Genomic DNA, 24,545 nt, shown 5'->3' on the forward strand with positions numbered 1-24,545 from the left:
AAACCCTTTTCAAAAAGTCAGATATTCTACTGGATCACATTTCATTTCAACTGAGATCAAAAGACAGTTTTGGCTATGGACCACAGCAGAACCAAAACAGCACTGAAATTAACATACATTCATTGACAATAAAACTACACTGGCAGCAGGTCAGGTATTCAACTGCATAATAAATAGGGTCCTTCACAATAACACAGCTCTAAATGGAGACAGCACTTTTCAGGGCCTCCTGCTCCTTGTCCTCATACTTCAATTTTGCTTGCGTGAGGAATACAACATTCTCTACCAGATTTATCCTTTCTAATTTAGAAAAGATTGATTTCTCGCTGTCTTTGGAATGGTGCTTGAATCTGAACAAGCTTCCTTCACTTCTTTGTTCCTGATTCATCATCAATCATGTCAGCACAGCTCCAAGAATAGAGTTTATACAATAAGACTTACTTGTTCTGGGTAGTATCTTTCATATAAAGTTTCCCAAAATAATTTTAAGATGAGTTGTATATAAAACAATTCCAGCTATCATGGCAGAGAGAGGCAAATTAAAAGGAATAGACAAGGACAAACAAATATATTCAAGGAGAAATATAAGGCTGATCCAAATGCAGGAAACGTGAAGGACAGTTCCCTACAGTAACCACACTGTCAGAAGCGACAGAGGAGCCCAGTGCTAGATGAGCAGAAGGAACTTTGATGGGGAGAGAGGAAAAACAAGATGTGAAACACACAGAAGCAAGTCCAGAGAGTGTTTTATAAATCAAAGACGACAATTATGAACTGGATTCTAAAATGAGAAGTCAGTGAAATTATTTGAGAATGGGCTGATTTGATAATTCTTTGTATACCTGAGAAAAAATGTGCAGCATTACATAAATGAAGAAGTTTGCAGAACTGGAACTTGGGGAGACTATCAAGAAGAGACATGCAGTAATATAGCATACAGAAGATGAAGACATGCACAAGGATTTCAGCAGAGTTAAACTGAAAGAAGCAGCATATACACCAATGCTGTCAAGATTTTGAAAGCAACAGATATGAGATGTGGTGATGGAGAATTACACCAACAGTAGAACAATAGAAGCAAATGAAAATTCTGAGCAGGGACAGCCACACCCAAAGTAGAGTCCCCAAAGCCTGGAGCCAAGAAGTCTGGCGTGTGGGAGGGGGCTAAGGGCAGGGGCATGGTGTTGAGGCACGAGAGGGGGCTCAGGGTGTGGGCTCTGGGCAGCGCTTACCTTAGGCAGCCCCGGCATTTCCAGGGGACGAGGAAGTCTGTGCAGCTCCCGAGAAGCGGCGGCACATCCCTCTGGGTCCCAGCCAATGGTAGCTGTGGAGCCAGTGCTTGGGGCAGAGCCTGCAGACAGGGGCAGCACACAGAGTCCCTCTGACTGCCGCTCCACCTAGGAGACTGAGAGACATACTGCTGCTTCCCAGGAGTCACACGGAGCCACCAGGCATGGAGCCTACCTGCCCCACTGCAGTCAACCAGACTTTTAGTGGCCCGATCAACTGTGCTGATGGGAGCTGCCAAGGTCTCTATTCGACTGGGCATTCTAGTGGAAAACCAGACAACTGGCAACCCTACCTGCAAGGAGCTAAGCATCATAGTGCAATCAGCTCCATAAGGGGGTGGGGAAAGGGGACACAGAATGGAACCCTGAGTGCCAACTGTGACAGACATGGAGCAGCTGTATAATAATTTTTGAATACTGTATGCTGACTTGGTTACTGGGATGTTTTCTGTATGAATACATTGGTTTAGTTTAATAATGTGCTGTAAGGAAACAATGGCCCAAGACAGGCCGCCCAACGTAAAAACTGGAGGATTGTTATGAGACACTGGAAGAGTTATTGGCTCTGAGGAGTCTGATCTGCTCTCTTGCTGAGCTTACTACACTGGTTTGGTCCAGATGGACAAAAGCCCAGAAACTGATAGTAATTAAGATTCTTGCTAGATAAAGACTGACTGATTGACAGACACACACACACACACACACTTTCCTGCTCCCTACCTCTCCCCCTGGGTAAGGCAGTAGCTGGCAAGATGCTGGAGGGGAACAGACTGACATCCAAGACCCCCTGGGGTGTCTGAAAAAACTAGATCTGACTAGATTACCATCAGGGAATGGTAAGCCTATACTTAAAGTAGCTCATGAGCCTGTCTATTTGCTGTTTTTTAATCATTTTTTCTAATTGTTTAATTTTAACAGTGGAACAAAGCAATGTTTTGATTTGTAAGAAGGCTGTCTTGTTACTAACACTGGTCACAGACTCTTGAGGGGGAGGACTGCAGGTGTCAAACCCAGCTGCACCTGCAGGGAAAGCATGGCTGATAGGGTAGCTCAGACCAAACTAAGTGGGAGAATTGCAGAATTCCACCCAAAGAGAGGTAAAGGCACCAGGCCTGATAGCTGAGGGGGTGAACTCAGAGACAGAAGGCAACAGAGGTGCAATTAGTCCTGTAACCCTTACAGTACTGTTTATTTCTACCTGTTTTAGCTCAAGAAATGAAATATTAGGTTTCCTGGTAGTTATATCCTGGGAGCAGAGTTAGAATGTCTGATGTAGAATATACAACCTTTAGAATATACAGACTTTAAAATCCCCTAGATCTCTATGTATAACCTTAAGAGGGACTCAGTCGGGTTGAAATCTAGCCAATTTAAAAAAAAATTAAAAAAGTTTCACGTTTGAGTCTCCCCGCTGAGTCTGTGATTTTTCCATAGCATTTTTCTTCTTCTTCTTCCAAAATGTACCTTTCTTCCCTGTGGTGTGTAAGGCGCATGCAAACAACAAGCAACAAGGGAACTTATGTGACTATACAAAGGAAACAGTGAAGTTGACTGTACACAAAGAGGCCATAAAAATAAAGAAAATATGTATACATCTTCAGTAACACTAATCTAAGTTGCTACATGGAACTATAGAAAGTCTAAAGAATTTTACATGGAAGTGTGATGTTTAAAGTGAGTCTGACATTTTGCTATTAACTGATTTTTTTCTAATATTTCTACATATTGCAGAAAGATTTTTTTTTTTTTTGAGGGGAAACTCTAGTGTATATAGAGCAGGAAGAGGAGTGCCCACCACAAGGAGCTTTCAGGAGTAGCACAAAGGTGCTCATCAACAGCACAGTTATCTGGGCTTGGTCTGGAGCCAGGGTCTGGAACCCTCCCCCATTCATATACTCAAGGTCTGCCTTTCAGTAGCAGCTGTACTGCTTCTAAACGCAATTAGGCAAAGGAGATTTGGGAAGGGAGGAGACTGAGAAAGGAACACCTGTGCCACTCACTAAGAATATGCAGTAACTTTGGATATTAGCAACTGAGGAGAAATCCCCTCCACTCTCAAAAATGGACGTGACATGGGAGGTCAAGAAAAAGTCATCAGTGACACTCCTTCCCCTCCATATTCTGCAGCAGCTTGGGATTAGTGAGAGAAATCTAGTGAGAGGGGAAGGAAAAAGGAGGGTGGTAAGGAGATGCAGTTTCCAGAAGCTTAGCAGAGAGCCAAGCCAGTTCTGAGTGCTACACTGCCTGTAGAGCTGGCCCATCTTTTCTCCCCCTCCTTATGACCCACTTGCTTTGCTACTTGGATAGTGACAGAAGAGAAACATGGCTTTTCCATCTAGTCCTCTCTTCCCAGCTCTAGCTTGGGGTGGACAAATATCTTTGATCCAAGAGGCTTTAATTTGGCACAAGGCCCCTCTGCTGGAGAAGTCAGGGAATGGGCAACAGGGGATGATTACCTGTTCTATTCATTCCCTCTGGGGCACCTGGCACTGGCCACTGTTGGAAGACAGGATACTGGGCTAGATGGACCTTTGGTTTGACCCAGTATGGCCATTCTTCTGCTCTTAAGTCAGAAGAATTCCAGATGAAGACTGGGGCTCATTTTCAGTCAGATACTAGAATATTAGTGAAATGGCAGTGCAGTTCACCTCCAAAAGTTCTGGAATCTTTTCATAACCCTTAGACATCTGAGGTACAATACCAGCAGCCATGTCAGACTGTAGGTTAAAATACACTCCTTTGTCCCACAGATTCTTACATCATTAATATGAACTTCTATAGGAAGTTACCAAGTTGCAAAGGGAACTTTTTAAACAATTCAAAGACTGGTGGTATCAAAAAGTATTAGGTGTGAAATTAGACACTTGTGAATTGGAGGAACATGCACTGACTTTCTTAGAAGATGAGCTGGTGAAATAGAACTGGTTAAAAAAAATAACTAATAGTGAACTCCAGCATCATCTCTTTCCCCAACCTAAGTACCCTTCTCCAAGAGAATCCCATAAACTCCTCTTAAAATCAGGGAGATTGTTATGACGGTCACCCCATAAGGCTTTATGGAAATATGCTTATGACATTATATATGAGACATAACTGGAATATGTTTGAGGCTACATATGCCATGTAACATATCTCTGTAAAAGTTATGATCTACTGAATCTATTCATCCTATTTGTATGCATGTATCATTTTTGTATTTGATGTAAAGTAATGAATATTGGCTATGTACTTGCTTGATTTTTAAGTAGCCTTAGTAAAGCATTTGGTCAGTTCCTTGAGAAAAGAATGTGCAAATTAAGTGCCCAGTCAAGATACACTTAACGAACAGTGGATCTTGGAACGCTCCAATCCGCATAAGAAGTCTTCATGGAGACAGTCAAGATAGCATGTGGGCAATGGCTGCTGCCTGTAAAAACTGAGTCATGCATGGACATGTGACTTGCCCATGTGACTCCAAAATTCCATCTTGGAGCTGGACTTTGCATAGGAGAGAGGAGGGGGTCTCCACCCACAACAGAAAGCCCATGGGAGACCCCTTCATTTTGTCTTCAGTTGGCTCAAGAGATAGCCTCTCCATCCCCAAAGGATGCCTGAAAGAAACTGGAACAAAGGACTGTAACTACAGGGGGAGTGAGTGATTGCTGGACCAGGAGTAGAAGGAGACTAGTCTGTAAAAGGAAGCTTACTGGAACACCTCTGAGGGTGAAGTTTTATCTGTATTGAGTTCTCTCACTGTATTAGGCAAAGGCTTGTGTGTTTTATTTTATTTTGCTTGGTAATTCATTTTGTTCTGTCTGCTACTACTTGGAACCACTTAAATGTATTATTAATACCAGGGGGTAGGGGGAACCAGCTGTGCATCTCTCTTTCTATCAGTGTTATAGAGGGCGAACAATTTATGAGTTTACAGGGTAAAATGGATTTATTTGGGGTTTGGACCCCATTGGGAGTTGGGCATCTGAGTGTTAAAGACAGAAACATTTCTTAAGCTGCTTTCAGTTAAGCTTAAAGTTTGTGGGACGTGGTTCAGACCTGGGTCAGTGTTTGTGGCCAACAAGTGTGTCTGGTGCAGCCAGGCAGGGCTCTGGAGTCCCAAGCTGGCAGGGAAACCAGGGGCAGAAGTAGTCTTGGCATGTCAGTTGAGTGTCCACAAGGGGGTTTCTGTGATCCAACCCATCATAACTGTGACTTAAAATGCTGCTTCTGTTCCAAGAGAGAAGAAGAGATGAATAAAGCCTCCAGGAGGGTAGAAACTTCACAGTAATACACCACCCCCATTTACAAATCTCCATTTCACTATTTAACTCTTTCACCACTACGGCAAGAGTAAGAAGAAACTAAAAATGTACAATGTACATGTACAATATGATCTACAGCTATTGAAAATGTGAGTCATGTATTACATTAACCACTCATATACCAAAATAAAATATTACTTCATAAGAGATATTAAAGACGCAGAAATTAGAGATGAAAAACACCTAATAGATCATGTTTTGGCCATCCAAGTATCTGTAGAATTGTTCCCTGTCTAGAGTGCTTTGTCCAGTCTAGGTTTAAATGGCATCCTTCCCTGGAAGAACATTTCACAATCTACTGAAGCTTGCTTTTAGAAAAATATATACAAAATTAGAAAGTAAACTTGTGACTACCAAGGCGACAATCAACAAAGCAACAAGGTCATCCATGCTCCTTGCATCTATAGGGAACGTATTTGGAAGATGAATTATCTACAGATGATTATAAACAAGTACAAATGCTTAAACTGATTCTTCTGGTGTTAGTACTCTTCCTTTAACATTGCTGCAAAAGTAGCTGGGGAAAAAACAATATAATCCTGCAGCATATACTTATACACTACAATGTATCTTTGCCATTACATTCAATATTACACTCCAGGTTTTAGACTTCTCATTTAATACAACTTTGAAGTGCATTTCTAACCTCCAGAGTGACCACAGCCTTCAGAAAGGTCCAGATCCACTGAGCTGTGACAGCAAAACAGTTTCCCCCCCCCCCTTCTCATTAATTAAAAGCAATAATGCAAGTTTTGCAGGCCAAACTGTGTCTTCTGATACATCTGTACAACCTGCTTTCAAATTATGCCCTCACAAACACTTGTGCAACCCCATTAGCTTTCCATATGATTACACAGATGTTACTTAGGACACAATCTGAAACTGAAAGGGTTGCACGAGTGTAGCTGAGGGAATAAATTTGTTCTTCAGAACCACTATTCTTGGCAGTGATGAAGGATAAAAAAAAAAAAACTAACTTGATTTTCACAGCCCAAAGCAACCTTACAGAGCTAAAAGTTAGAAAAAAAAAGTATTTTTACTTGGAAACTGAGCAAATCTGATATGGAAATCAGTAAGACACGAGTATGGAGCTCCATAATACCATTTCCACATGCCCACTCTTTAAGCTAGATCCACACTTTTAATAATCATACAGTAAATAGCACCCTATCAATTTCCCTAGTTTCTTTTGAAAACAGATTAAGACCTTGCTGTAGTTTCACCAAAACAAAGCTACAACACAAAGCTAGAAGTGCTATTAATTAAATACTAGGATTTTTAAAAACAATGATTCATGGTAATGGCTGTATTTATTTCTGGTCATCATATTTTTATTAAAATCTATTTGAATTTAGAACTTTCAGAAACATTTATTCTTTTCAAACTGGCTGTCCACAGTCCCCAACTAGAAAAGTTACAAACTTTTCTATTTTTTACTGCCATAATTCTCTGGTTGTACCCAGAACTAATGACAGTGCACCTCTGACAAGCTCAACTCCCGCTGACATTCCCTGCTCATCACAGATTTACCTCCCTTCAATACCCACAGACTAGCATTGCCCCTAAATCCAGCACAGAGCTGCTCTGTTCTCCCTCTCAGGTGGCATCATGCTACTGGAGCCCAGCACAGCGCTGCTGCGGTGATACTCCTCAAAGCGTCAGTAGGTTAAGGGGCACACATAATACTCAAACCACGCAGCGGTGCGGTTGAGATGGTAGAGCAACCCTGTGATGTGGTAATACCTGACAGCGCTCGGGGAAGTGCGGGATTCTCTGTGGCGAGTATCCGATTACATATCACTAAAAACCAAACCAACTCTAACCCTTGCCTCGTCCCCTCACCAGCCCAGCGCTGCTCCACCCCGTGCTCAGCCCACGCTGCCAACCGCCCCCAAGCTCACCCACACTTCCGAGCCCCTCGTCCCAGCACCACAACACCCCCGCACGCTGGGCAGCAGCTCCCCCCAGCCCCCGGCAGAAGGCTGGCATTGCCCCGCCAGGAAACAGCCCTGTTCCCTCTCCTCCCCGGCTGCGTGCAGCGCCGTGCACCAGCGCGAGCTCGCCCCGCAGCCCCTCACCCTCGCCGAGCAGGTCGAAGAGCACCAGCAGCAGAGGCAGCACGGCGCCCACCTGGCCGGCGCACGCGCTGGCCGACACCATGGCGATACGGCCGCGCGCGCCCTAACCCCTGGCGCGACTCCGGACCCCGCCACGCGCCTCAGGCAGGGCTCTCAGCGCGGTTCCACTTCCAAGTTCGCTGGGGTGGGTCGTGGGCGCATCCGATTGGTCGCGCCGCCGTCTGCCCCGCCCCCTTCTAGGGAAACGTGGAGAGCCCGCGGACTAGTGTCAGGCGCCGCTCCCCTGACGATACTGCGCTTGCGCGCCAGGGGTGGCTGGAGCATGCGCAAGAGCCACAGTTGAGCCACTTTGCCCTCACCAGACAAGAGAACGTGCTCGGTCCTCCCTGAGCAAAACGTGGGTGGGTAGCAGGGGCGGAATGAGTGGGGAAGCGGGAGGGGAAAGAGTGGGGGAGAGTAGTGCGGGGGACCAGGAGCGACAGGCTTGTGCATGTGCTTAGTGTGTCGAGGCTTTGCAGCCTGCACAGGGATGACACATTAAAGCTTCAGTCTGGTCCAAAACCTTAGCTCAGTGGGACTCAGTCTTTCTTGGACCAGAATCCACAGAAAGGAAAAAAAATCATCCTGAGAGACCCACCATATCCTACAGTCATTTGAGTGGACAGGATTGTGGGATTTGGGTCCTCAGGATAGAGAGCCCTGGGTATGCCATGACCCGCTAAAGCAGTATTCCCAGCCCCAAACTCAGAAACCATGAGCCAGACATGCCCCCCCCCTCCAACTTTCTTTTATAAAAGATACTGTATTTTTTTTGGAATATCTCATGATTATGACCCCCCCATCCCCAAAGTGTGTGTGTGGGGGGGGAGAACTACTGTTGCCATTTGCCAACTCTCCCAATTTATTCAGGTGATTTGGCCCTTCTCCAGGTGCTCTCACTATCTGAAGGTGCAGAGCTTCCTACTTCTCACCAAACCCCCAAATTCTAATTAATTATGTATTGCCATCTGGCCATCCCCCCACCCCGTCAATTAATTATTCAGCCCAAACTAATTATTTATTTACCTCCTGTGGCCTCATCAATTCTGGTCCCTCAGCCTCCACCCCACTCAGATCAGTTATGCCCTCCCATCCCCAAATCAATTAATTATGCACTTACCCCCAGCCTCAGTTCTGCTCTTCTTACAGCTCTAGGGATTTTGTAACACACACATCCCAGGCCTGAAGAGGCAGCTGCAACAGGGTTCCCTTTTTCAGGCCTCAGGGATTCTTCTCTCCTTCCTGATACTGGAGTTGCAGGGACTGAGAAGGGAGTTGTCATAAACAGATAGCTAAGGGTTAATGTCTCTTTCACCTGAAGCACCTGACCAGAGGACCAATCAGGAAACCGGATTTTTTCAACTTTGGGTGGAGGGAATTGAGTGTCTTTGTCTTTGTTTTCTGCCTGCCTGCTTTCTCTGAGCTTTGGAGAAGTAGTTTCTTTTTTCTAGTCTTCTGTTTCCAAGTGTAAGGACAAAGAGATCAGATAGTAAGTTATATGGTTTCTTTTCTTTGGTATTTGCATGAATATAAGTGCTGGAGTGCTTTGATTTGTATTCTTTTGGAATAAGGCTGTTTATTCAATATTCTTTTAAGCAATTGACCCTGTGTTGTATCATCTTAATACAGAGAGAACATTTGTACTTATTTTTCTTTCTTTTTATATAAAGCTTTCTTTTAAGACCTGTTGGAGTTTTTCTTTACTTCAGGGAAATTGAGTCTGTACTCACCAGGGAATTGGTGGGAGGAAGAAATCAGGGGAGATCTGTGTGTGTTGAAGTGGCTAGCCTGATTTTGCATTCCCTCTGGGTGAAGAGGAAAGTACTTTTTGTTTCCAGGATTGGGAACAGAGAGGGAGATTCACTCTGTTTGGATTCACAGAGCTTGTGTCTGTGTATCTCTCCAGGAGCACCTGGAGGAGGGAAGGGAAAAAGGATTATTTCCCTTTGTTGTGAGACTCAAGGGATTTGGGTCTTGGGGTCCCCAGGGAAGGTTTTTCAGAGGGACCAGAGTGCCCCAAAACACTCTAATTTTTTGGGTGGTGGCAGCAAGTACCAGGTCCAAGCTGGTAACTAAGCTTGGAGGTTTTCATGCTAACCCCCATATCTTGGACGCTAAGGTCCAAATCTGGGACTAAGGTTATGTCAGGAGTAGAGCACAGTGACCCATTTTACACATCCCTTAGTTGTGGTGTTAAGGATTGTTGCCATTTTGTTTTATGGTTGTCTTTCACCCTCTATATTTGGTTTGCCTTCATGTATTATAGTTTGGCACCCTCTTGGAGGTGCTTACTTTAATTGAATATGGCTTGAAATATCCTGCCTGGTAACAAGGCAGAGGTGGGAAAGTTTGAAGGAAAAGGGTGAGAAAGGGTCACATGACCACAAGGTAATCTGTCCAGCAACAGAAGATATACTGAAGGGACTTACGCGGTACCCTGGCTGGTATCTGCTCAGGAGGCAACCTTAGTCCAGGAGGCGATCATCAAGAGGAAACATCAACCACTTACCTGTTCCATTGGTGAAGGCATATCTTTTCCATCCCATCGAACGGTCCTGATCCCTGGTGATGTGGTCCTCAAGATCCTGATCCTGATTCACTTGAACGAAAGAGAGAGAGAGAGGAAACATGAGCTGACTCCATCCAGTCTACAGCCCCTTACAGCAACAAACTGAGTAACGTTGAAACTTTATTTGTTTAAGTCCATTTTGGTTCTCGTTTGGTCTAGGCTTCAAGCCTGCTTTTATTCTGTAAACCACCGAGCTATTTTGTTCTGTTTGCATTTACTACCCTATCGTTTTTCCTGCCCAGTTAATAAATCCTTCTTGATTCGTTGCTTTAAGAGTTGTTTGTTTGTTTGTTGCTGTTGTCACCTGCTGTGACTAATAGGTGATAACCCCTAATTCAGGAGCTCAGGCTTATTTTATGGGTGTGGGTCTTTATTAAAATATCCTTTCCTAGTTTATTCTGGTAACAATGGAGCTTCTTCTGTTCCATCTGTGTCTCCTATCCTGTGAGAATGGTTTCAATTACTTCCTCTCTTCACCCCTTCCCAAAATGCCTCTGGGTTCCTGTCAGGGACCATGGGTCTAGAACAGTGGTTCTCAAACTTTTGTACTGGTGACCTCTTTCACATAGCAAGCCTCTGAGTGTGATCCCTACCCTTATATATTGAAAACACTTTTTTATATATTTAACACCATTATAAATGTTGGATGCAAAGCAAGGTTTGGGGTGGAGGCTGACAGCTCATGACCCCCCTTGTAATAATCTGATGACCCTCTGAGGGATCCTGACCCCCAGTTTGAGAACCTCTGGTCTAGAACTTGGGTCTACAGGATCCTTAGATGCTCATAAATACCAAACTACTACCTGGTAACAGTTGCTAGGATAAAAGCTGAAATTCAATAGTGGACTTCAGTCCTGGAACCTGACTGGCAGGATACAGGGGATTGTGATTGGGGTACATCTACTACATAAACCAGTATAGGAACAGGAAGTTGTCTGTGCAGCCGGTATCCATGCTGCTGTGGACTGTGTGCTTTTTGCATTCACTCCCATGATTTGACTTCCTGGTGTCCTGACTCTGGTTATCAGTCTGTGGTTCTGCTCTCAAATTTGTCTCCTGCCTCTGATCTCCTGGTAACCTGACCCTCTGTCTTGGATGCTGACCTCCTGGTTTGTGACCTGGCCTGACTCCGACTCCTGCTTTGACCACTAGTCTGACTGCCTATGTCTTGCTTTTGACAGCTCCTGAGGGGACTTGGGGGAGTTCTGCCTTCCTGCTGCAGCAGCTCTGATTGGCTGTTTTTTCCTTGGCGGCAGGTGAGTGGGGAAGGTAGCTAATCAGATGGTGGTCCCCACCACCCCCCCCGCAGGATTGAAATTTGGGAGAGGTCTGGATTTCTGGAGCGAGTGGTTCCAGCACCAGCTAAAATCCTGTTACTTGCTAGCAAGTTGTGGGAGTTGGCAACACCATATTTCTGCTGAGGTTTGTTTGTTTTTGTTTTGTTTTTTTTAATTTTCTGTCTTCATGGATATATGCAACAGTTCACTTTTTAGTATTATCTGCATTTAGGAGTGAGCTGTTCATAGTTGATTGGCAAGTACATCTCAGATGAGAAAAAAATAATCCCAATTATAGTACTACATGTGAGGGTCTCTTACCTCTTGCTGTTTGGATTCAGCTGCTGCTGAAGTCTCCCTTGCTCTCTGTTAGTCCTCCACCAAAGTGAAAACACCACCCCTTCAGGGGTATATTAAAGCCCACATAAAATACCACCATCACCTAGATTTACGCTAGTTCCAGTACAAGTACCACAGCAGTAACAGCAGGAAGACTAGATATTTCAAATACAATACATGTCAAGTTTTGAGCTACAAAGGAATGTGTACATTCTCTGTATGGGCCAGGGAATCTTGTGCATTGCAATTTTCTTCTTCAACAAGAGGAATACAAACATCAAGGTCTAGTTAGATCTTCTTGTTAAGAAGAAACAGAAAAGCCACTTCTGTGATCAGCCACTAATTCTTTCTACCAGCATGCTCTATATCCACATCATAGCTAGGGCTCCTAGGCACTACAGTAATAGAGATAATCTAGACTTCTCCCTCCAGGGGTTACTCACCCTTCCTCTTCTGCCTCATTCTAGACTTCATGCTTAGGTTGCCAGCTCTGACTGAAACTATACTGGGAGATTTTTTTTTCCGTCATGATATAATGTCAATTATACTTTACTTTCTAAAATCTCTTCGATAGCTTTCAACAGTCACCAGGAGATAGAAGTCGATTCAGTAGACTCCCAGCCAATCTGGGAGGTTGGCAACCCTAGTGTGAAATAATGAAGATTCAACCTGTAAAAGTTTAAAGTATGAAACATGGATCTGGGGGGTGGAGGGAGAAATCTGGAAACAGATATTCAATAGGAGGGTGAAACAAGACAGAAAAAATCTCAGGAATCAATAGTATTAGCTGTCATAAACAGATGGTTAAGGGTTAATGTCTCTTTTACCTGTAAAGGGCTAAGAAGCTCAGTGAACCTGGCTGACACCTGACCAGAGGACCAATGGTGGGGACAGGATACTTTCAAATCTTGGTGGAGGGAAGCCTTTGTGTTGTGTTGTGTTTTTTTTTTTTTTTTGTTCGTTGTTCGCTCTTGGGGCTAAGAGGGACCAGACGTACACCCAGACTTTCCCAATCTTTCCGAATCAGTCTTCCATGTTTCAAAATTGTAAGTATAGCCAGGCAAGGCGGACTAGTCTTATGTTTGTTTTCTTAACTTGTAAACGTGTCTTTTGCTGGAAGGATTTTTACCTCTGTTTGCTGTAACTTCGAATCTCAGGCGGCATGTGGGGGGGAGTCCCTCTGGTCTATATGAATCTGAGTACCCAGTAAGCATTTTCCATCCTGATTTTACAGAGATAATTTTTACTTTTTCTTTCTTTAATTAAAAGCTTCCTTTTTAAGAACCTGATTGATTTTTCCTTGTTTCAGAATCCAAGGGATTGAGTCTAAACTCACCAGGGATTGGTGGGGGGAAAGGAAGGGGGAGGGTTAATTCCTCTTTGTTTTAAGATCCAAGGAGTTTGGATCTGTGTAGCCTCTCAGGGCAACCCGGCGGGGGGGAAAGGAGGGAGGATGGTTTATTTCTCCTTGTTTTGAGACCCAAGGGGTTTGGGTCTTGGGTTCCCCAGGGAAGGTTTTGGGGGAACAGAAGTGTGCCAAACACAGACTTCTAACTGGTGGCAGCATACCAAATTTAAGCTGGTAATTCAGCTTAAAAGTGATCATGCAGGTCCCCACTTTTTGGACGCTAAAGTTCAAAGTGGGGGGAAAAACCTTGACATGGTGGGATTTCTAGGACCCAAAAGCCAGTAGGATTTTTTTCTCTCCTTTCTAGCTGCTTGGAAAGCAGCCTGAGGGCAGAGGTGTTAAGTTTTTTTAACAAGGGTCTTTGTTAAGAGGAGGCTTCAAGTTGTGAGCCAGCCAAAGGCATTTACAAGTGAATTGTTTTCTTTCTTTCTATCTCTCGGGTATAGCTAGTTAGAAAATCTCTGTTAACCAAGCAGCCTAAGCTGCAGAGGGGTGCGGGCAGCACAAGAAAGCAGAAAAATGAGTGCCAAGAAAGCAGTTAAACAGCATATGGCTAGGCTGGACGCAGAAGAAAAAGCCAAAGAGGCTGCCCACAGAAGAGCCATAAAGATGAAACAAATAGAGCTGGAGATGAAATAAAAGAAAAAGAAATGGAAGAGAGGGAAAGAGAGAGAAAGCATGAACTGGAATTAGCACAGGCTAGGCCAGATGTACCAGCCAACCCGAACAACCCTTCTCCAGGTACTGTTCCCCATCCCAGGAAATTCCCCTCCTACAAGGCAGGTGATGACACTGAGGCCTTCTTAAAAAATTTTGAAACGGCCTGCCTTGGGTACAACATCTCTACAGACCAGTAGATAAGGCTGAGGCCACAGCTCAGTGGACCCTTAGCAGAGGTGGCGGCTGAAATGCCTAGGAAAACATGAACAATTATAAACTTTTTCAACTAAGGCCAGAATCAGAATGGGGCTAACACCTGAGCATGCCCGTCAGTGGTTCAGAGCCCTAAGGTGGAAACCAGATGTGTCATTTGCCCGACACGCCTACCACATTGGAAAGAATTGGGATGCCTGGATATCAGGAGCAAATGCTAACTCTCTGGCAGAGCTGTCCTTCCTAATGCAAATGGAGCAGTTCTTAGAGGGTGTTCCTGAGGAAATAGAAAGGTACATCCTAGATGGGAAGCCCAAAACTGTAACTGAGGCGGGGGAGATTGGAGCCAAATGGGTGGAAGCGGCAGAAAAGAACAAAGCTACTACCAAGGGGAGCGAATATCACAGGGGGCAAACAGAAAATAAACCCTATCAGCGAGGGCAACCCAAGACCCCACCTACAACCCAAGGAAAGCCCCAGACACCCTATTGTCCCACCTCACCAGTCTCCAGCAACCCACCTCGGCCCAGTGACCAGTCAGCTGGGCGATGCTTTAAATGTAATGAACTGGGACATGTAAAGGCCAACTGCCCCAAGAACCCCAACCGAGTATAGTTCATTACACCACCATCACACCAAAGATCCCCAGGCCCAGATGCCTCTCAAATACCCTCAGAGCGAAGGAAAACCTTGAGAGTGGGCGGAAAGAAGGTTATCGCATGGAGAGACACAGGAACACAAGTGTCAGCTATCCACCAATCCTTAGTGGACCCCAAATTCATCAACTGAGAGGCCCAACTGACAATTTACCCATTCATGTCAAAATCTGTAAACTTGCCTACAGCTGAACTGCCTGTCCAGTACAAGGGCTGGTCAGGAATGTGGACTTTTGCAGTCTGACAATTATCCCATCCCCATGCTACTGGGTGAAGACTTGGCCAACCAGGTGAAGTGGGCCAAGAGGGTGGGAATGATTACACGCAGCCAAACCAGGCAAACTTCCAGACCCATCCCTGTTCCTAAGCCATCCACAAGGGCTCCATCTGTGTTACCAGAGACTCAGACAGAGGTGGTGGACCCGGATCCCCTGCCAACGATGGCAACAGCCATAGTGCATCCAGTCCCAGAACCGGAACTGGAAAAGCAACCAGCACCAGAACCGTTGCCAGCACTGACGCCAGCACTTGCAAGCCCATCTACCACTCCAACACCAGAGGGCACCAGCGGGCCTGAGCTGGCAGAAGCAGCAGACAACCCTACCCAAGAGGCTCAACCGGAGCCTAAAATATCGCATAGTGCACCAGCGGAAAGCGGTTCACCATCAACGAAAACAACCCCATCACCTACATCGCTTCCAGAGGGACCAAGCCCAAGTCCACAGTCTAAGGAGGAACTGGTGTCTCCAGCCTCAAGGAAACAGTTCCAGACTGAGCAGGAAGCAGATGACAGCCTTCAGAAAGCTTGGGCGGCGGCACGGAGCACCCCACTGCCTCTCAGCTCTTCTAACCGATCCCAGTTTGTTGTAGAACAAGGACTTTTATACAAGGAGACTCTTTCTGGTGGACACTAGGAAAACTGGCATCCTCAAAAACAGTTGGTAGTTCAAACTAAGTACCGGGGAAGGCTCTTAAGCTTAGCCCATGATCATCCTAGTGGCCATGCTGGGGTGAACAGAACCAAAGACAGGTTGGGGAAGCCCTTCCACTGGGAGGGGATGGGCAAGGACGTTGCTAATTATGTCCGGTCTTGTGAGGTGTGCCAACGAGTGGGAAAGCCCCAAGACCAGGTCAAAGCCCCTCTCCAGCCACTCCCCATAATTTAGGTCCCATTTCAGCGAGTAGCTGTGGATATTCTGAGTCTTTTCCCAAAAAAGACCCCCAGAGGAAAGCAGTACATACTGACTTTCGTGGACTTTGCTACCCGATGGCCGGAAGCAGTAGCTCTAAGCAACACCAGGGCTAAAACTGTGTGCCAGGCCTTAACAGACGTTTTTGCCAGGGCAGGTTGGCCCTCTGACATCCTTGCAGATTCATGATCTAATTTCCTGGCAGGGACCATGAAAAATCTGTGGGAAACTCATGGGGTGAATCACTTGGTTGCCACCCCGTACCACTATCAAACCAATGGCCTGGTGGAAAGGTTTAATGGAACTTTGGGGCCATGATACGTAAATTCGTAAATGAACACTCCAATGATTGGGACCTAGTGTTGCAGCAGTTGCATTTTGCCTACAGTGCTGTACCACATCCCAGTTTAGGGTTTTCACCATTCGAACTTGTGTATGGCCACGAGGTTAAGAGGCCATTACAGTTGGTGAAGCAGCAATGGGAGGGGTTTACACCTTCTCCAGGAACTAACATTCTAGACTTTGTAAGCAACCTACAAAGCACCTCCGACACTCTTTAGCCCTTGCTAAAGAGAACCTAAAGGATGCTCAGGAAGAGCAAAGGGCCTGGAATAATAAACATACCAGAGAATGTTCCTTCAAAGTAGGAGACCAGGTTATGGTTCTGAAGGCGCAGCAGGCCCATAAGCGTCATAGGAAGGGCCATTCATGGTCCAAGAGTGCCTTGGAATTGTTAACTATCTCATAGCATTCCCCACCTCCACCCTAAAGCCTGCAGTGTACCATCTTAATTCTCTCAAGCCCTTTTATTCCACAGACTTAAAGGTTTGTCAGTTTGCAGCCCAGGGAGAAGATGACGCTGAGTGGCCTGAAGGTGTCTACTACGAAGGAAAGAGTGATGGTGGCATGAAAGAGGTGACCCTCTCCACAACCTTGGAACGTCTGCAGCAGCAACAAATCAAGAAGCTGTGCACTAGCTTCACCTCATTGTTTTCAGCCACCCTAAGATGGACTGAACGAGCATACCACTCCATTGACACAGGTAATGCTCACCCAGTTAGAACCCCACCCTAGCGAGTGTCTCCTCAGGCCCAAGCTGCTATAGAACGGGAGATCCAAAACATGCTACAGATGGGTATAATCCGCCCCTCTACCAGTGCATGGGCGTCTCCAGTGGTTCTGGTACCCAAACCAGATGGGGAAATACGCTTTTGCATGGACTACCATAAGCTAAATGCGGTAACTCGTCCCGACAACTATCCAATGCCACGCACCGATGAGCTATTGGAGAAATTAGGACGTGCCCAGTTCACCTCTACAATAGACTTAACCAAGGGGTACTGGCAAGTACCGTTGGATGAACCCGCAAAAAAAAGGTCAGCTTTCATCACCCACGCAGGGGTGTATGAATTTGATGTGCTTCCTTTCGGGCTGCGAAATGCACCCGCCACCTTCCAAAGACTTGTAGATGGTCTCCTAGCAGGATTGGGAGAATATGCAGTTGCCTACCTCGATGATGTGGCCATTTTTTCTGATTCATGGGCCGAACACCTAGAACACCTGGAAAAAGTCTTTGAGCTCATCAGGCAGGCAGGACTAACTGTTAAGGCTAAAAAGTATCAAATAGGCCAAAACAGAGTGACTTACCTTGGACACCAGGTGGGTCAAGGAACAATAAACCCCCTACAGACTAAGGTGGATGCTATCCAAAAGTGGCCTGTCCCAAAGTCAAAGAAAGAAGTCCAATCCTTCTTAGGCAATTTGTACCCCACTACAGCCAAATCGCTGCCCCACTAACAGACCTGACCAAAAAGACCCAGCCGAATGCAGTTAAGTGGACTAATGAGTGTCAGAAGGCCTTTACGCAGCTTAAGGTGACACTCATGTCTGACCCTGTGCTAAGGGCCCCAGGCTTTGACAAACCATTCCTAGTAACCACAGATGCATCTGAGCATGGTGTAGGAGCAGTTTTAATGCAGGAAGGACCAGATCAAAACTTCCATCCTGTCGTGTTTCTCAGCAAGAAACTGTCTGAGAGGGAAAGCCACTAGTCAATCAGTGAAAAAGAATGCTACGCCATTGTGTATGCCCTGGAAAAGCTACGTCCATAAGTTTGGGGACGGCGGTTCCAGCTACAAACCGACCACGCTGCGCTAAAGTGGCTTCATACTGCCAAAGGGAACAACAAAAAACTGCTTTGATGGAGCTTAGCTCTCCAAGATTTTGATTTTGAAATTCAACACATTTCAGGAGCTTCTAACAAAGTATCTGATGCACTCTCCCATGAAAGTTTTCCAGAATCAACTGGTTAAAAATTGTCCTTAAAATGCAAAAAGTCAGGTAGTTTACATAATTAGTAGTATATGTAAAGGCGCATGTGTTTTATTAATCTGTTTATTCTAAAGTTCTAGGAAGAAATCACCGCCAGTGTGGTTCCACACTGTCTGAGATTTGGGGGGTGTGTCATAAACAGATGGTTAAGGGTTAATGTCTCTTTTACCTGTAAAGAAGCTCAGTGAACCTGGCCGACATCTGACCAGAGGACCAATGGGAGGACAAGATACTTTCAAATCTTGGTGGAGGGAAGTCTTTGTTTGTGTTGTGGTTTTTTCTTTGTTCATTGTTCGCTCTTGGGGCTAAGAGGTACCAGACGTACACCCAGACTTTCCCAATCTTTCTGAATCAGTCTTTCATGTTTCAAAATTGTAAGTATAGCCAGGCAAGGCGGATTAGTCTTATGTTTGTTTTCTTAACTTGTAAATGTGTCTTTTGCTGGAAGGATTTTTACCTCTGTTTGCTGTAACTTTGAATCTCAGGCTGGGGGGGATGGGGGGAGTCCCTCTAGTTTATATGAATCTGAGTATCCAGTAAGCATTTTCCATCCTGATTTTACAGAGATAATTTTTACCTTTTCTTTCTTTAATTAAAAGCTTCCTTTTTAAGAACCTGATTGATTTTTCCTTGTTTCAGAATCCAAGGGATTGAGTTTATACTCACCAGGGATTGGTGGGGGGAAAGGAAGAGGGAGGGTTAATTCCTCTTTGTTTTAAGATCCAAGGAGTTTGGATCTGTGTAGCCTCTCAAGGTGACCCAGGGAGGGGAAAGTCTGGGGGGGGGAAAGGAGGGAGGATGGTTTATTTCTCCTTGTTTTAAGACCCAAGGGGTTTGGGTCTTGGGTTCTCCAGGGAAGGTTTTGGGGGAACAGAAGTGTGCCAAACACAGACTTCTAGCTGGTGGCAGCGTACCAGATTTAAGCTGGTAATTCAGCTTAAAAGTGATCATGCAGGTCCCCACTTTTTGGACTCTAAAGTTCAAAGTGGGGGAAAAAACCTTGACATTAGCCCACTGGGGTTCACTTGTGTTGCTCTTCCTGTTATTCTTGCAGATGTCAGGAAGAATACCAACCATGGCACAGGGACTGTCCCAAGCGGAGCTGGTGTTTTCTGGAAATTGCTGATATTGCTATGTTTATTTTCCTAAATGACTCTTCATTTCCAGAATCCCCAATCAGAGGTGGGTGGGGTATGTGGGGCCATGCCCACCACCCAGATTTCTGCCTGGAGACGCGACTCATATCCAGGGTGCAGGACACAGGTTGGGGCAGAGGCAATGCATGGGCAGAGCATGCAGGGTCACTTTGTTCTCTTTCCCACCCCTCCCGATTTCTGCCTGAGTGAGATGACAGGACCAAGGCCCTGGCTCCCTGCCCTGGGGAGGAGGAGAAGCCCATAAAGAGGCACTGACTGATGGGCTTGTGCTGAGTCCCAGGTCTGTACTTGCCACCATGACAGGGAACATGACTGCCCCTTCACCTTGAGTGTGAGGCTGCAGGTACTCCCTCCAAATACCCCCTTCAAATATTTTCACACCTTCTAGCAGCCACTACTTTGTTTCAATAAATGGGATGGTTTAGTTTTTAAGTGATGACACCTGACTCCTACCTCCCCCCCATACCAGGGGACTCGGCAGAGGCTGGGGGCTGGCTGCTGGTGAGATTCACTGCCCAATTTCTCCCCTCCTCTCACAGGCCTGGACTTGGCAAAACCACTGCAGTACTTCCCCATGGCAGGCAGGGCACTGGGAAACTGACTCTGGTGCCAGGTTCCCTCCCCATGCTGCAGAGCAGATGGCACTTGCACCTGCTCTTGGCAGCATCCCTAGTGCTTCATCCCTGCTCTCTTCCCAGTACACAGCTGGTACTCGCCCTCAGTATTACAATACAATATTATTTTATATTACTACAAGGATTATCTGAAATTTCCAAAATATACAGCTTTGAAAATCTGAAATTACTCTGTTTTTGTTGCCAGAAAACACTAGCCCTACAACTCCCAGGGAATACAGGCTTCATAACAAATCCTGCTTTCACTCCAGATTTTGCTGATGTAGTCCCTGGAAGCAAAACACTTCTAATGGATCCAGTACTAATATCTAGGTATGAAATTCCCAATCAAAACTCTCAAGTCTTCTGCAAGATACTTCTGAAAAATAAATGGAAATTGCCTCCCTCTCTGGCATGTCTGACAGTGAGGGAAGGCCCAGCAGCTGAGCTTTATTGTTGACTCAGGAAGGTCAGCTGACTATCACTGAAAACAAGCCTTGAAAAGACATTTGGACCTTTGAAAAAGAGGATTTAGTTGCAGAGAAGTCTAAAGCAGGCGCTATGTGGGGGGGAGGGGCATTTCCCCTCAAATTATTGTACAAAGGTACCCAACGTTAAGCAGTGTAGACTTCATCTTTTCTATAAATTATAAATCACAGCAAAATACTGGCATTAGTCAAATTTTACTTTTTAAAAAATTCTTAAAATCCAGGATTTTTCTGAGGGTTTAACTAGCCTTTGGACTTCTGGAAGGTTTTGTTTACTTACTAGTGACATCCAGAGGGCCTCAAAATATCCACTTGCTCTCCTCTTTCCCAGTAATGGGACTGTAGAACTAGCATCTTCTCTTCAAACCAAAGTCTTGCTTTTTGCACTTGTTTGTGAACAGTATGAGCCTTGAGAAACTGAGTCATAGTATCAGAGGGGTAGCCATGTTAGTCTGGATCTGTAAAAGCAGCAAAGAATCCTGTGGCACCTTATAGACTAACAGACGTTTTGGAGCATGAGCTTTCGTGGGTGAATACCCACTTCTTCAGATGCATGTGGTGGAAATATCCAGGGGCAGGTATATATATGCTAACAAGCAAGCTAGAGATAACGAGGTCAGTTCAATCAGGGAGGATGAGGCCAAGAGAGGAGAAACTGGTTCTGTAGCCAAAGACTGTGAATGGCTTGCCAACTACAGAACCAGTTTCTCCTCTCTTGGTTTTCACACCTCAACTGCTAGAACAGGGCCTCATCCTGCCTGATTGAACTGACCTCGTTATCTCTAGCTTGCTTGCTAGCATATATATACCTGCCCCTGGATATTTCCACCACATGCATCTGAAGAAGTGGGTATTCTTCAGATGCATGTGGTGGAAATATCATGCTCCAAAACATCTGTTAGTCTATAAGGTGCCACAGGATTCTTTGCTGAGTCATAGTAGAATTTTCCTAGTATAAACTGAATAGCAAGTAATTTCCTGAAGTAGAAAAAAATATACTGTAGTTTCTCTCTCAGTGCAAGCGAGGGAGAGACTGAAAGAATGAAATACTGGTAACTAAAGGTATTAAAGTTGAAAAGAGGAGGGGAATTAATCAAACTGAGAATCTGACTGGATTCTTTAATATATCTGTGGTATATGTCTGGCTCAGGTCTGCAACAGGAGTTAATTATTATTACAAGTCACACCTAAAATTATAGTAAATGAAAGACTACAGTCTATTTTTCTATTTGCTTATTTATGCATTCAGTGCAGACACAGCCCAAGATGACTCAATGTTTGCCGTTTAACGTAAGAAAAAAATCATCTTTTATAAGATGGATAACATCCTCCTCTTTTCCACAGAATGTACCAATAACTTTTATTCAACCCTTTTCAATGCACAAAAATTCCCTCCCCCAATACTAGCAAGATAAATTACCCAAGCCCTAAAAAATTCTCCCAGAGTCTACACATGCACACACACCCAAAACCACACACAACACTGTTCACCAGCTGAGAATATCCTTCATAAACCTCAAATAATTAATACATGCAACACACTGATTTACCTTGCTGCAGCTAAATTGTCTTGCTCAATACGCATTTGTTTTCTCAGTTCTTAGTTGCAAGGCTTATAGCTTTCCTCACAACCATTCCCCTGATAAAACGAACTTCCCTACCCTCAACCACACAATCAATTCCTCCACTTCTCTCTTCTGCATTATTGTTGTTAAAATAGTACAAGTGTTCAACACGTCAAGATATTCAAAGAGTGTAGAAAAACCTACAACAGCATCTAACCCAAAACAATTTAACATACTAGTAATGCTTTTATACTGCCACTCGAGGTCCCTGCAAACAGTCAAATCCACATAATCTAATGAGCTCAGATAGGTAGTGGTGATGACTTTTTGTTTTTTCTAAAATTACTTCACATTAACTACACTGAGGAATATAACTGTAGTAGTGCTGCGGTGAACTTTAATGTCACTTAATGGGTAGAGCAGTACATTTTAAATGCACTTCTGTAAAGTAATAAAAGAACAAGGCTATCAGAGTTTCGGAAATGAGAAGAACTAAGAGCCTGGGGGTTGGAGCTGAGAACTAGAGATCTGATTTACCTGTGGTCACAGCTTATATACAGAAGCTTTCTGGAAGGCAAAGGCCTCCACTTGGCCAAATCATAGCATTAGGTGCTGTATCTGACCCTGCCAGCTCTACCACAGGGATAGTCTCTCAATGAAAGTAATTTAGTACATTAACAGTTGAAAACCAGTGGTCAGTGTTTTGCATCTCTTTCTAAGCATGATTCACAAAGGATGTGAGTCTGTTACATGTCCCACCTGTAGAGCCTAACTCTTTAACACAAGCTGTGGGGGTTTATGCTTTTAGTTCTGGATGTCCCCCTTTCGCTACCTGCTGTTGGCCAAGAGCAGGGTGTAATATTAAGAGCATTCCATCTTCAAAGTTCTCTGTGCTCCCACATTTTTCTTTATCCCTGCCCCCAGGTGCTCTTCTTTTGTATACTACATTTCAGCTACCAGAGACAAGATTTCAAAAGTGACTAGTGAGAGAATCTGTGTATTGGAACTTAAGAACACTATTTTCCTAAAAATTAGACACCTTCAAAGTGTATCAAATAGGGCACCCCAAAATTGAAGCACTAAAAATTTCTACTTACTTTTGAAACTCTGGGCCCATGTGTTGTGTGCTCATACCAATAGTATCTAATGATAGGACATCATGTTAACAAATGTCTTTGTTAAACTTCTGAGCATGCATACTGTGAACCAAAATATTTCAAGAAACCTAAATGGAGTGAGTGAGCTTGGTGCCTGTGCAGTTAGTAGAAATGTGGTGTCTCCCCTCTTGACAAACTGGACTCCTCAGTACTTTGCTAAACACTATTGATGTGAGAAATTATGTCCAATGACTGGAATAGTTACTTTCTCCAAATTCACTGACTTTACAAAGAAATCTTTGACATTAAGAATAGGGCAGGGGCAAAGGGCAGCCAGATCGCTAGTAATGAATTGGAGCTGGTATAATCAGCTCAAGTGTACTTCAATTCTTTAAAGTCATGAAATATTTCTGGTAAGTGTCATTCAAGGTGTCAATGAAAAGCTCACGACTCACTGGTTATCGCATAATATAGGTGTAAGCAATTGATGCAAAATTATGAACATAAACTGAAATTATAATTCTTAAAATATGTTTGCCACCCATGCAGGAGTTGCTGCACCCTGGACCAAGAAATTTTTTTTTTTTAACCTGGGAGTTAATGCCAAAGTAAACCTCACACCCTCATGATGGAGGAGGAGCCTGACAATCACATGTTTAATGTTCATGCAGTTATACCAGAGGGGACAGAAACCAAGTAATTTGCATTTTAGCAGATAACCCCAGCCAGAAACTTCTTCACCAGGAGACTCCATGTCATCTTCCTCATGGCTTGAATGAACTTTATCCAGACATAAACCTCAGAAGAATTAATTTTAAATGGTCACTGGACTATAAACATAGGTGTTGGGGGTACTACCACACACCCAGCCTTAAGTAGTAATAACCCAAATATGTGGTTTCTGCCTTCAGCACCCCCAATATAAAAATTGTTCCAGCACCATTGACCATAAAAGAGGGGCAAAGAAACCACAAATTATTATATTTCACCTAAGACAAAGGTGCCAGCCTTTTGACTTTGGGATATAGATTTTTTATTCCAAGGTTTGGTCAGCCGGCTTGATGGAAACATGGTGAGGATTTTACTTTATGTCTAATCTAGTTTAAGGTTTAGCTACTAGAAAGCATTTTATTTTTGTAACCATTTCTGTCTTTGATCCTTATACTTGTACTCTCTTTATTTAGTTCCAGAGAGATAGATTAACTTGTTTTATTTTTAATCTGAACCACTCCAGTGCTGTGTTTGAAGTGAACCACTTGGTAACTCCAGTTAAAGTA

At 44.4% G+C, this 24,545-nt stretch overlaps 1 protein-coding gene across 1 annotated transcript in view; it reads right to left on the reverse strand.

Annotated features, from left to right (window-relative positions):
- The window catches only part of DNAJC3 (DnaJ heat shock protein family (Hsp40) member C3), a 79,992-nt gene extending 72,153 nt beyond the window's left edge, over positions 1–7,839 (reverse strand). The window contains exon 1 of the mRNA XM_050949317.1: positions 7,666–7,839. Coding sequence (XP_050805274.1) covers positions 7,666–7,747 — 82 coding nt within the window. The 5' untranslated portion in view covers positions 7,748–7,839. The remainder of the gene's footprint in view (positions 1–7,665) is intronic.
- Positions 7,840–24,545: the final 16,706 nt, after the last annotated feature.

The sequence above is a fragment of the Gopherus flavomarginatus genome, chromosome 1 (genome assembly GCF_025201925.1).
Source record: "Gopherus flavomarginatus isolate rGopFla2 chromosome 1, rGopFla2.mat.asm, whole genome shotgun sequence".
Taxonomy (NCBI): domain Eukaryota; kingdom Metazoa; phylum Chordata; order Testudines; family Testudinidae; genus Gopherus; species Gopherus flavomarginatus.